Source organism: Heloderma suspectum, chromosome 4, assembly GCF_057233095.1.
Source record: "Heloderma suspectum isolate Gila_16-S chromosome 4, 16-S_ref, whole genome shotgun sequence".
Lineage (NCBI taxonomy): Eukaryota > Metazoa > Chordata > Lepidosauria > Squamata > Helodermatidae > Heloderma > Heloderma suspectum.
In genome coordinates, this window is record NC_139461.1 from 266,385,610 (window position 1) to 266,398,834 (window position 13,225).

Below are 13,225 nucleotides of genomic sequence, written 5' to 3' on the forward strand. Positions count from 1 at the left end.
AAGCACAGTTATGGGTTAAGGAAGGGATTGTAAGACTGCAGTCCAAAGCAAACTTGCCTAAGAAGGAAACCCTGTTAAAACACAGTGACTTTGTTTTTAGTAAGCTTGTGTAGAATTGGGCTGTAATTCGAGTATATATATATATATAACCCACCAAAATGTAGTGTTTATTTCAGGTTGATTAATCCAGAAAGAGTGTCTTGTGGTACTCTTGTCAGAAGCTTGCGTGTCGTTTCTTGACTACCTCCTCCTAATCTCTCTCTCTCTCTAACCTAAGTTTTAACACACTAAAAACAGCACGTTCTGTCGCTTTCTGCTGTCGGAACTGAGGTCTTGCTGAGCCCCTCTCAGTCTTTTTTGGGTTGTAGTTGAACCCCAATTACCCAAATCCTTCTCTCATCCCCTCCCTTAAGCGACGCTCTATTATAATAACCGTGTTTGCCACACACGTGTTCAAACATTAGTACCTCAACCAACGGGAACCTCGGGCAGACCTAGAACTAAAACCTTCCAGCCACGCGGAAACAAAGAGGGTGGCCAAGGTTTTTGCCTGTCTTGTTTTTTGTTATTACCTCAAGGAACTGAAAGGGGTTGAATTGCATCGCATCCCCATCCCACCTCCGGCCGAGGCGCATGCGCGGTCGGCCAGGCCCTGCTCTCCCTGCCTGAGCAGGTGCAGGGATGGGCCCCGCTATGGAGCGGAGGCAGCGGGGATGCTGCGGAGCTCCAGCCTGGGGGTGCCGCCGCCTGCTGCCCCTCCTCAGCGCCCTGCTCTGCGCTTCTGGGGACACCAGCGTCGGCCCGGTAGGGACGGGGAGCGGCGAGCCGCCAGCCTGGGTGGGTGCTGTGAGGGACAAGTAAGCGGCGCGGAGGGCCGCCCGGAGCGCCGCTTCCCATCCTCGGGGGGCAAAGCCTGGCCGGGCGTCGCCCCCACTCCCGCCCCCGGCGCTCTCAGCCTGGTCGCGCAAACTGCCCACGAGCCCGCTGGGTGGCCCGGCCGAAGGGAGGGCAGGTTGAGTCACCGCTAATGATGGGAGAGGGGGCCACACCAATTAGCCTTCCCCTGTCTGGTTGGCAGGGCGAGCTGGTTGAGGTGGACACCCCCCCGCCCCGACGTGGCGTTATCTTAAATTAAATTAAGGTGGGGCAGGTCGTGGCGTCCCCCGTGCCTTGTTGGTGGTGTTTCTCCCACCCCACCCCTCTCCCTTGGAGGAAGGAGTAGGTATCCCTAGGAGGGGAAGGGGAGACAAGGATGTGGAAGATTTGTTTGGGTATCGCCAGCCTGGATGGATGCAGGCTGGCTGGCTTGGGGTCTTCGCCCTCCCAGAAGCAGAACAGAGCTGAGTTACTATCTGCCTGCAGGGAATAAGTGGTAGCGATTCTGGGGGTCAGGGGGAATGTCACAGCCTGGTTGTTTGAGGGGAATCGAAAAGGTGAATTAGGATGCCCTGATCGAATGGATATGAGCACATCATTCCCTTTTCGGTCCCGACAGTTGAGCCATCCTCTGCTGGGGGGGCTTGAAAAGATTATTTCCTTTATATCCCTAAGGCTGTGTTTAGAGTTTTCTTTGGAATGATCTGCTAATATATCCGTGTGTGTGTACATCATGGAACGGGGTATATGTTGCCTTTATGGCAAGCAGTGCACACACAGAAAAAGGAAGAATTTTAATTGTTGTGCTCGGTGAGAATTGTTTGTGGTGTTCTTGATAGTAGTCTGTAATCATACTCCTTAATGGTTCTTTTTACACACTTTTATGGTATTGTGTGAGACATCTCTCAGAGGTAACAGTTTTAATAAACAAAAGGCATGATGAAAGTGTTACCAGATGCAACTTTTTATGACTTGAAGATATGTAATGGTAACACCTTTAATAAACAAAAATCATAATTAAAATAATAGCAGATGCAACTTTTGAATGACTTGAAGATATGGATTGTTAATAACACAAATTTTAATAAAAACCACCATGAAAATAATACGGATGCAACTTTTGAATGACGTGAAGATATGCATTGTTAGTAGCACAATTTTTTAGCATTCAGGGCAGTACAAAAAGGCTGCTCAATTAAAAGAGGTGAGCAATTTTATTTGTATGGACGATGACATTGAAATGGGTCCCTGAGTATGGGGAGCAGATAAGGACAGCCTCCTTCCTGAATCCTACCGCTACCACTCTTTCCTTGGTTCTCCAAGTATGCCATAGAGTTAACTCTGCAAATGTAAAACCTTCACAGAGCAGTGAAGCTGGGCAGCTAACCTGTGCATAAAACTCTTGATGCATGGCCAGTCTGTTTCAGAACATTGACTCCTTACTAACAGCTGTTGGCGCCATAACCAAGGGTCTTGTAACTCGTGTTGCTCAAACATCCCTTTATTATCACATGGTAAACCCCTTTTGTAACTGAGGAGACTCCAAAGCAGGTTGTGATTGGGGGACAGGGGGAATGATGGAAAAGAAAGTTTAAAAATCCCAATGGGTGCACATCCCCCAAATGCCAATGGGCATGCCTAAAGTAGCTCTTTGGATCCCAGCATTATTGTGTACTAACTCATCAAAAGACACACCATTATGCATGCATGCTATGGCTAAGTCAAGTTCAGTGAAAAAAAGAAGTTACTTTGTTCTGACTATAGAATTAACCATAGAACTGGACATTTGATGTGTGTGTGTGGGGGGGGGTTAAATTAAGCCTGTTATTAAGGGGATTAAATTAATTACCTTCACTTCTGTGGCCCCAGTCTAGAGAAAGTTAGTCACATTTCTGTCCCATTGAAATAAATAGTGCGACCTGCCCCATCTTAAATTGAGCATGGCTAATTTAAGTGCAACTAAGGGCACAATCCTATGCATATTTAGACAGAAAAAAGTCCTACAATTCCCAGCATTCCCCAGCCACCATGGCTGGCTGGGGAATGCTGAGAGCTGCAGGACTTCTTTCTGTCTAAATATACATAGGATTGCACCCTAAATTGCTCTGGATTGGGATGTATGATTCCATACACACAGGAATTATTAAAAAAACTAAGATCATGGCATCTGGCCCCATCACTTCCTGGCATATAGAAGGGGAAGAAATAGAAGCAGTGACAGATTTTATTTTCTTGGGCTCCAAGATCACCGCAGATGGTGACTGTAGCCATGAAATTAAAAGACGCTTGCTCCTTGGGAGGAAAGCTATGGCAAACCTAGACAGCATAGTAAGAAGCAGAGACATCACCTTGCCAACAAAGGTCTGCATAATCAAAGCTATGGTTTTCCCAGTAGTAACGTATCGCTGTGAGAGCTGGACTATAAGGAAGGCTGAGCGCCGAAGAATTGATGCTTTCGAACTGTGGTGCTGGAGAAGACTCTTACGAGTCCCCTGGACTGCAAGGAGGTCAAATCAGTCAATCCTAAAGGAAATCAACCCTGAGTGCTCATTGGAAGGACAGATACTGAAGCTGAAGCTCAAATATTTTGGCCACCTAATGCAAAGAGAAAAGTCACTGGAAAAGACCCTGATGCTGGGAAAGATTGAAGGCAAAAGTAGAAGGGGACGACAGAGGATGAGATGGCTAGATAGCATCACTGATGCAATGAATATGAACACACTCTGGGAGAGAGCAGAGGACAGGAAGGCCTGGCGTGCTATGGTCCATGGGGTCACAAAGAGTCAGACACGACTTAACAACTGAACAACAACAAATATGCACCCCCAGTGATAGTTCTGTGTGATAGTCATGGATCCTGCTATTAATTATGCATGAATAAGTATCCTTGATTTTGATGAGGGTTATACCTGAGCAACTGGATGCAGGATTGCCTCTCATTTTTGGTTCGTTTTAATTGTGCTGTTGCACACATGTCCTGCTTGTGGGTTTCCTGTGGGCAGCTGATTGGTCGCTGTGTGAATACAACGCGGGACTAGATGGACTCTCAGTCTGATCCAGCATGGCTTTCTTATGCTCGTATGTTTCAGTTATTGAGGGGAGATTCTGCTTCAGTTGCAAACAGAATGGAGCATTATTAAATTGCCAGTGTGAATGAACAATAGATTAACCACTTCTGTCTTTACAAGTAACTTGAGAATTAGATATTGTGCAATAAATATACACACACAAATCTAAAGATACACATTTATGGTATGTGGATTTATATGGTGGGAGGAGAAAATACATCAGAAATGAAGTGGAAAGAAAATACGTAAATGATAAGCATAAAGGAGATCATAACAATAGAGTAACTTATATTTTTCACTGAAAAACTAGGCACCTTCTCCTAGATGCTATTTTTCCTTAAGTTAGCTGAAACAAAACTGAATGATGTCCTTGTTCAAACCCTGAACCTTTTGCGTTTTAGCCATTTCAACTCTAGGAGCAAATATAATTATCACTATAATTCAAATATTAGAAAATGAACTGATGTAATTTGCTAGTATGTTATAGAAATGTTTACTAGAACACTATTTGAATATAGCAATATATGGATGAATAGTAGTCTCCGGAGCACTAAAATCTCTTCCAATTTGTGAGCACGTTGAACCTTTCTATGCCAAGGTTCTACACATGATCAGCCATAGCTTCATCCTCTATTGTGTTGCGGAGGAAGCATAGTCTTGTAAGTAAAACACCAAAAAACATCAGTCCCACAGGCAACAGATATTAGAAGCAAATGCACTTTAGGGAGCACTCTCCAGAAGAACCACATAACCAGGATGGTAGGAAGAATCAGGATGAATGGGGGGGAAAGGGAAGCTTTTGTTATAAGAACCATTTAAAAATGGCTACTTTGATACACATTGATTTAAATGTTGAAACTTCATTAGTTAGTTAATAATGGCTTGATGTGATCCAACCCTACTGCATTTTTCAGTCATGAGTAGCCTTCAATAGAGAGGGGCTAAGAATGTAATTAGTTAGAGAGAATATTTTATATATATATATTGAATGATGGGCTTCAAATGAGGGTATAATGGATACCAAATTAAGACTTTTTTTGCAAATTTGCAAATTTTGGATTATTAGGTATGGCTTAATTTTTTTAGTCTCTGTAATGATTGATTAGTGTTCAACCTGTTGTGGGCAGGTTTGCACTTTCTCTGAAAGAACAGGTACATAGATTGGGGGTGCTCCTTGATCCAGCATTGTAACTGGAGGCTCGAGTGGCTCAGTGGTGCAGAATACCTTTTACCAACTTCACCTGGTTCACCAGCTGCAGCCTTTCTTGGACAGGGATAGCACCTTGTATAGTAGTGCAAGGTGCCCTCTATGTGGAAGCACCTAAGGTTCCTGTATTAGCTTACGGTATAGATGCATGAAATGATGGAATAGTTGCAATTAGTTCTTGGTGCTTTTCCTTGTATTGTTAAGTAGGGAGGCACAGCTTTGTAGACTGGAGCAACTGGCCTTTGAACACAAGTTGCAATGAATGTATTGCATAAAATTAAGTAGCATGGAGCAGTTTCATCAATAGGCAGATAGCCTTGAAGTTGCTCTAGCAGGGACTTGCTGATTTTTTTGAAATCAATCTTCTTCCAGAATAAGGTACCAGGAGAAGTCATCCCATGTTTGAAGTGGATGACTAGTTGCAAGGAACAATAGTATTCTACTGTTTGCATAAATCTTATTAATTCCTCAGTTGATATTTTGACTTTCATGCAAAATGTTGAAAAAGGCACACAATCCAAAAGGCAGAGAACACATTTAATATGCATATATATAGTCATTGAAGGGCAGCTTTGTTTTTGCTTTGGCCCTTAGGGCAGTTATGTGAACAGTTACTCTAAAGTAATAGGTTTTACATTTCTAGGTATTCGTTGCTTGTGGTGTTCTTTCAAACACAAAAACATATTCTTCCTATCACTCCCTGCTAAGGGTTGTATCTGATATTGGTCCTACTTCGAATAGACCCATTGAAATGAATGGGACAAAAGTTAGACTAACATTAGATATAACCGAAGGTCTTTTGAGTGACAATAACAGGAAGACTTTGTCCAACAAAAAGCTGCCCTGTAATCCTTCCCACAAGCCAAATGGGAATTTAAATGATGCCATTTTAGGTGAGGATGAGTTTTGTAGACAGGCTGATTATTTGCACTGACATACCTGTCTGCAGTGCCAGCTTAATATCCTCTTTTGTGACATTATGTTGGCACAGCAGTCAATGTATTCCAACCAAAGGGATTGTCTGCTGATGAAATACTAGGATTGGGTTGTGTTAGTCATTTGAGGCATACAGTCTAGAACTCAGTGAAGCTTTCCTTCAGGTATTGTTTGGAGGCCCGTAGTTGACATTTTCTTACATTATATTTTCATTATTTTAATATCTATAAAACTGAAATTGTTGTAAACCAGTAGTGGATGCCCAGTTCAAACTGCTGGTCAATGCTGGTGTCTGGAAGTTATTTGGGGGCAAAAAACATTGGAAAAAGCATTAAGCAATATAGGTTTAGAAGCATAATGAAGTGCTTCTTAAAAAACTATCTTGGGAACTGCTTGTTATGATGATTTTAATACTTTGATCTACATCTGAGCTGTGAACTAGGAAACCCTGAGTCAAATTCATCTCTGCCCCAAACTCTTTAGATGGCCTTAGTCACAAGCCTCTATTCTCTCAGACCCACCTGCAATATGGTGATAATATTAGCACACCTTACAAAGATCTTGAAAGGTTACTAATATAATATTTGTGAAGTACATTGAAATATGTTATATAATTGCTGCTTCTTGTTGTTTGCTATTGCCCAGGATCTAAATAATTATTTTAGATGCTCCTAAGAACTTGGTCATGCTTAATGGAATTTTAATTCCCTCCCTTCTAAACAGTAAACCCCCTTCCCATACCACAACTGCTTTTCACAATTGTCACTCTTTGAAACAGTTTGCAGTGTGGCATGGGGCTTGTGCTTCTATTTGAGCAACATGTGGAACTGTCTGTGCGGTTCTTTGGATCTCAGCCTTTATTAATAATATATAATATCCTTCCTCTCTTGAAACATTGAAGAATGTAACCACCCATGTATAGATTGTTAGTTTATGCTTAATGTTTACTATCATACAGTTTCTAATTTTAGCTGTGGAATGATGTGATGATCATGTTAAAATAATCTCTTGATCCTTAGGAATCAATCTGCCAGCTGCATAATTACAAGATGTTGGGTTATCTTGTAATGATCTTTGCCAATTCTGGGCTGTTTTTGTCGTGGTTCTTCATGCATCTTGAAAAACACTGAACAGTGTCCTCAATTCTGTTGACTTGAAGATTTGTCATAGTAACAATTTAGATCATATTAATTTGAATTCTGCTTTCTTTGAAGAATCTACTAAAAAGTGTCCAATGTTATTCAGCAACTTGCATTTAAAACTTGGTGTTACCAAAACTATGTTCCTTCTTTACCTTGAGGAAATATAATCTGCATCCGTGCATATGGGCTTGAGTGTATGTGTGTGTGTGTGTGATCAGAGAGAGAGAGAGATGATTAATTAGGACACTGTTAGGCTGACTAATTTCTATCATAGTATTATATAATGTTAATCTAAAGCACATACAGGAATTTCAATGTTTTTGACAGGTCAGCAAAGACTCCAGTAAACAAGTGTTCCGATTTTGCAGTTGAGTCTGATTTGGCCCCTGTGCTATAAGAACATTCATTTTGATACTGAATTCCTGTATTAATGACCTGAATATATATGATATCCTTCTTGATATAAGCTTATATCTTGGAAAACAATCAGGCAGGCAAATAAGCCACTGCAGTACTGCATTTGTTCACATTTGTCCCGTGTTATCCTTGCCTCTCCTATCCCTTCTTTCCCTTTGCTCTCTCCCCAGTGTCAAGCTTCAGATTTGTTTTTTCTCTTTGGTTCAACACCATATACACTGATGATGCTACAACTCTCCCCCCCACACACACACTCCCTTTGAAAGCCAATTTTCATCGTACTCCATGTGCAAAATAATTGGCAGTGGTAAATGAAGTCTTGTCAAGCATGGCCAGCCCCCAGCTCAAGCTGGGGAAAAAGTGTGGAACTCACCTTGCCTTCCCCATCAAGCTTGATCTGTTGAGAGTAATAATACTGACCCCAAACAGCTGACAGTAGTGAAACAGCTACTGAATATGGAAAAGAACATAGGATGATGATGATGATGATGATACTAATATTCCTGGAATAAAGGCCGCTCCTAATATCTTCAGCTTTAAACAGAATACTACAGATATTAAACATTATTTATGGAGTTCAAGACTGATCAAAGGTCTGAGAAAAACAATGTCAGCTGTCCCCCTTCCCCCCTTTTTTATCCAACAGGCAGTTAAGTGAGTTCTTGTCCTCTCCATTCAGTTATGTGTGGAAGTAACTGAAAATTATTTAATATAGCTGACAAAGGCATTAAAACTTCATTGTCTGGAAATTGAAACTAGAACTATTTTAAAAAATAAGGATGTTTCTAGATGGAGAGCTCCTGGTCCTACCAGTCAAAAGACATTGTGCAACTTCTGTCTTCTCCTCCTTAAAAGATGTTTTTGTGGAAAGAAAAAGAACTGAAGAAGTGGTAAGAAAATGTGAGAAGATTACAAATGAAAGATGATGGCCCCATCTACACGAGCCTTTTACTCCGGGGCAGCTGCAAGTCGAGGTCCCTCTGGATAGGTGATGTAGTCGCCACTTTGCAACCATCCATGGTTTTCTCCCAGAAAATGAGGATTTCCAAAGAGGTGTTTTGCTGCGATGTTTTTCATTCGCTGCAGGTTTCCTGCGGTTGTGAGCCGTCTGTCGCTTCCCCAAACCGACTTCACTATTTACGGTGGGCGTGTTGTTAGGCGTGCATAGTGCTTGTGTCACTCTGTGATGCCCCTTTACTCCCCCTGTCCCTTCGTAGCTGTGCAGTTACAGAGGCACAGAGGCATTTTCATGTATTTAATCACACTTTTGCACATTTTTGCAGCTTCATGGTTGTTTTGGACAATGGTTGTTTTGGACTCTGTGCCCAAGGGCCAGGGGGGTCTTGGGGGAGGACCAATTTAGCTCCCGCCACCATTTCGGAGCGATGGGTAGGCATGTATCACTCACGTGAACCATCGCGAGAGTCTCAGGCTCGGGAGCTGACAAACAGATGGCGTGGAAATGAAGGGACACAGAACACCCACTTTTTACCTAAGGAGGGATGGAAAGACACAACCGAACTCATAAAATAAAAAACAGACACTGCGGTGTCACACCCCCTCGCTCACGGGACTGCGCAGCTATGAATCAAAGTATAATGGCAAAAAAAAGGACACGGCGGAGTCTGTTAGGGGAGGGCGCAGTAAATCATGAGTGTATACTACCAGAACCTAATTCGAAGTTGCAATGTTGCGCAGTTACGAGGGGTGGGGGGTGAAAGCAGTGCCGTGTAGATGGGGCCAATGTCATCTGGACCCCCTGTAAAATTCTGTGAATAGGGCAGGGCAATTACATCATAAAAACCTCATCTAGAAGCACCCTAAGATTCCACACACACACACACACACACACACACACAAGTTTATTTTTTGGCCACCTTCTTCCATAGGGATACATAACATTCCATATTTCTCGATTTCCATATTTCACATTTCATTTGAATACATTCTCCTACTCGGTTTCAACAATATCAGTGATAGAAACGGATGCATCTGAATATTTTAATTTCCCTGTTCTGAGAAGCGTATCACATTAAAGTGTCTAGAAGAAAAATTGCTTTGTGCTTGTGGTGTCAAGCTTTGGATGTGCAAATACCTTCTATCTGGAAATTAAAACTCATAAATGGGGTTTTCTTATATCATCAAGAAGAAAAATTGTGTAAATCATGAAAAAACACAAGCTTAAGATATTTAGTTAAAAATATGCTGGTAAGCTTGTTTTGTTTTAACACCGCCACTGTAGGAATCCAGGAATGAAATAGGCCTTTTGTGAATGACAAACATTTGCCTAAGGTTCAGGGAATGCTGTAAAAAATGCACTGTTAGGTTCTGAATGCCATATCTCAAATTCTGAAGTTGGAAGGGACCGCTACTTTCTGTCTTGTGTCCCAAAGGGTGACTGTGAACGTTTTCTGTCAAACACACCTAGGATGCTTCCAGACAGAGGGCTCCTAGCACTAACAGTCAAAAGATATTGTGCAGCTATTCTGTCTTTTCTTCTTTAATAGATTGTTCTGGAAAGAAAAAAGATGGAAGAAGCATTGAGAAGAGACAAGAGGGCTACAAATTGAAGATGACATCAGCTGGAGCCCCCATAATTTTTTGTGAATGAGGTGGTGCAATTGCACAGTAAAAGCCTAATCTGGAAGCACCCTTAATTTGATTTGGCTGCACTGCTCTAGAGTACACTACATGTTAATCTGAAGACTGATGAAAGCATCTTTCCAAGTTTTCTTTTGAAATGTCTAATCATCCTCAGTAGTCCCCTTTCTAGCTTAAATGTGTAATAGTTTTGAATATTATTATTCTGCAATGGTTTGCCAGAGTTTGAGAAAGTGATGAAGTGCCTTGTGGGAAGAGATAATGTTTTCAGCTCTGTGCAGGGAGGATGACTCAATATTTCTGGGAGGTCTGATTAAGTTCTAAACTGAATGGATGGAAAAGGGACCTCTTGCTGCCCATATGAGGGATTTCAGCTGTAGATTATGTTATGCTAAACTGTCTTTAAATATTTGTCATCAGAAACAGCAAATATAATATATTGCAGATGACCAGTGAGACCCATTGAAATCATGTATCCCCCATATTTAATTTTTATTCTAGATTGTTACAGTGTAGTAATGCCTATATGTATCCAGCTCTTTTTAACTGGACTGTATCTGAGAGATCTTTTATGAAGTTACCGTATATGCACCAATTGATCTTGTCAGCTTTGAACTCTATGTAATATGCTTTCAGTAGCAGCTGTTGTTTTTAGCCTGCACTACAACTGAGTTATTTACAGTGCAATCCTATCCATGTCTACTCAGACGTAAGTACCACTATGTTCAGTGGGGCTCACTCCCAGGGAAGTTTGTATAGAGCTGCAGCCTTAGTGTTGTTTGAAACATGTTCTAAAAATAAAAAATAAAAAGTTATATGGGTGAAATCCATTGCACAAAATTATATGGGTGAAATCCATTGCCTGTGACTTTACTACTGTTGAAAATATGTTGAATTTATTTATCTTGTGATCTCTGCTCAATACTTGACAGGTCTGCAAACACCTTGCCATCAGAATTTGCAACCTCCGTGTGCATTATGCTGGTGAAGCCTGTTATGGGATACGTAGGTAGCAACACCAGTTAAGGTTGCTTTATTACTTGCGCTCGAGGCAGATCTAATTCTTGTTGCAATCTAATTTCCATTTTTAATCTGAGCTATTTACCTAGTAGCTATAACATTACACTTACAAATTCCTTGTAAAGTTCTGTATACGAACAGAAAACTGAGTGCTGGTCCTGTGTAGCCATACTGGCAGTATCCGCACATGAGGGAGGTATCAGTAGGCCTGATGGAACCCCAGGTGCCTGCAGCACTTCTAGTAATACATGCGGAATGCTGTCCTAAGTGGGTTTATACATTTCAGGTGCCAGAGATCAAATGCATGAAACATTTGTGCTATCACAAAATGTGATAAACCTTTGTGTGAGGCAAACCTTTTTCACAAACTATTTGGCATATACTTAAAAATAAGCACGTCAGCTGAAATTGAGATCTGGACATTAATGATCTGTGTGCAGACAAAAGATCTAAATTTGCACGCAGAGGGTAATTCAACCGCCTTTGGGGAGCTAGCAGGTCAACACTGTTTGTTGCAATCAGGTTTTGCTCATATTGTACTTTGATTGTTATACCATGTATTCAGACAAATCAAGTAAAACTAACGAGCACAAAAAATGAAGCTGCATTAGCTCAGAATTTACCTTTAAACTAACAATGTATATCATTCTTTAAAGAACAAACCTAACAGGAGAACAGGAGGTTGTAAATTCCTCCTTGAGAGGGGGGGTGGTAATTAGCTGCTCCTGAAAATGTCTAACCTGGACCCGGATGATGTTTATAAGCCAGTAGAAACATCCTCTTCCTTGGCACTCTTGAAGGAAACTGATTATCCTGACCTATTTTATTATCCTATTTAAATTGGGCTTCAGCCCTGGTTTTGGAATGGAAACTGCCTTGGTCACCCTGTGGGATGACCTTTGATGGCAGAGGGACGGGGGGAATGGGACTGTTGATTCTCTTGGTGGCTTTCAGGACCATTGACCGTAGTACCTTCTGAACTGGGAGTTGGAGGCACTGCATTGCAATGGTTCCGCTCCTACTTGGATGGCTGATTCCAGAAGGTGGTGCAGGGGGATTATTGCTCTGTGCCTCGGCAGCTATGTTATGGGGCTCCATAGGGCTCTATTCTATCCCCCGTGGTGTTCAAAATCTACATGAAGCCACTGGGGGAAGCTAACCAGAGGTGTGGGATGAGGTGTCATCAATATGTGGATGACACCCAGCTCTATGTCTCCTTTTCATCAAATTCGGGTAAGGCAGTGGCTGTTCTGAATCAGTGCCTAAGTACCATAATGGACTGGATGAGGACAAATAAACTGAAACTCAATCCAGATAAGACAGAGGTACTGCTAATGACTAGTTCATCTGCCTGGCTAAGTGATTTTAAACCTGTTCTGGAAGGGGTTGAATTCTCCCTAAAGGATCAGGTTCGTAATTTGGGTGTGCTCTTTGATCCAGCATTGTCACTAGAGGCACAGGTAGACTCAGTAGCACAGAGCACCTTTTATCAGCTTAGGTTGATATACCAACTACATCCTTATAGCCTAGCTACAGTTATCTGTTCCTAAAGGAAATCAACCCTGAGTGCTCATTGGAAGGACAGATACTGAAGCTGAAGCTCAAATATTTTGGCCACCTAATGCGAAGAGAAAACTCTCTGGAAAAGACCCTGATGCTGGGAAAGACTGAAGGCAAAAGGAGAAGGGGACGGCAGAGGATGAGATGGCTAGACAGCATCACCGATGCAATGAATATGGACTTGAGCACGCTCAGGGAGAGAGCGCAGGACAGGAAGGCCTGGCGTGCTATGGTCCATGAACGACTGAACAACAGCAACAACAGTTATCTGTACTCTGGTAACTCTTGTTTGGATTACTGCAATGCGTTCTGCATTTGAAAATGGTCTGGAAATTTCAGCTGGTCCAAAACAGGGCAATGAGACTGTTAACAGGGACTGGCCAATGTGATCATATTAC

At 42.0% G+C, this 13,225-nt stretch overlaps 1 protein-coding gene across 2 annotated transcripts in view; it reads left to right on the plus strand.

Moving 5' to 3' along the window:
- Positions 1-626: 626 nt before the first annotated feature.
- Positions 627-13,225, plus strand: part of MMP24 (matrix metallopeptidase 24) — a 56,250-nt gene continuing 43,651 nt past the window's right edge. Inside the window, exon 1 of one of the 2 annotated variants that reach the window (XM_084853702.1) lies at positions 627-804. In XM_084853702.1, the coding sequence (XP_084709828.1) occupies positions 682-804 (123 nt within the window). In that variant the 5' untranslated portion in view covers positions 627-681. Of the gene's footprint in view, positions 838-13,225 lie in introns of both variants that reach the window. The other variant, XM_084853700.1, reaches the window with a different exon arrangement.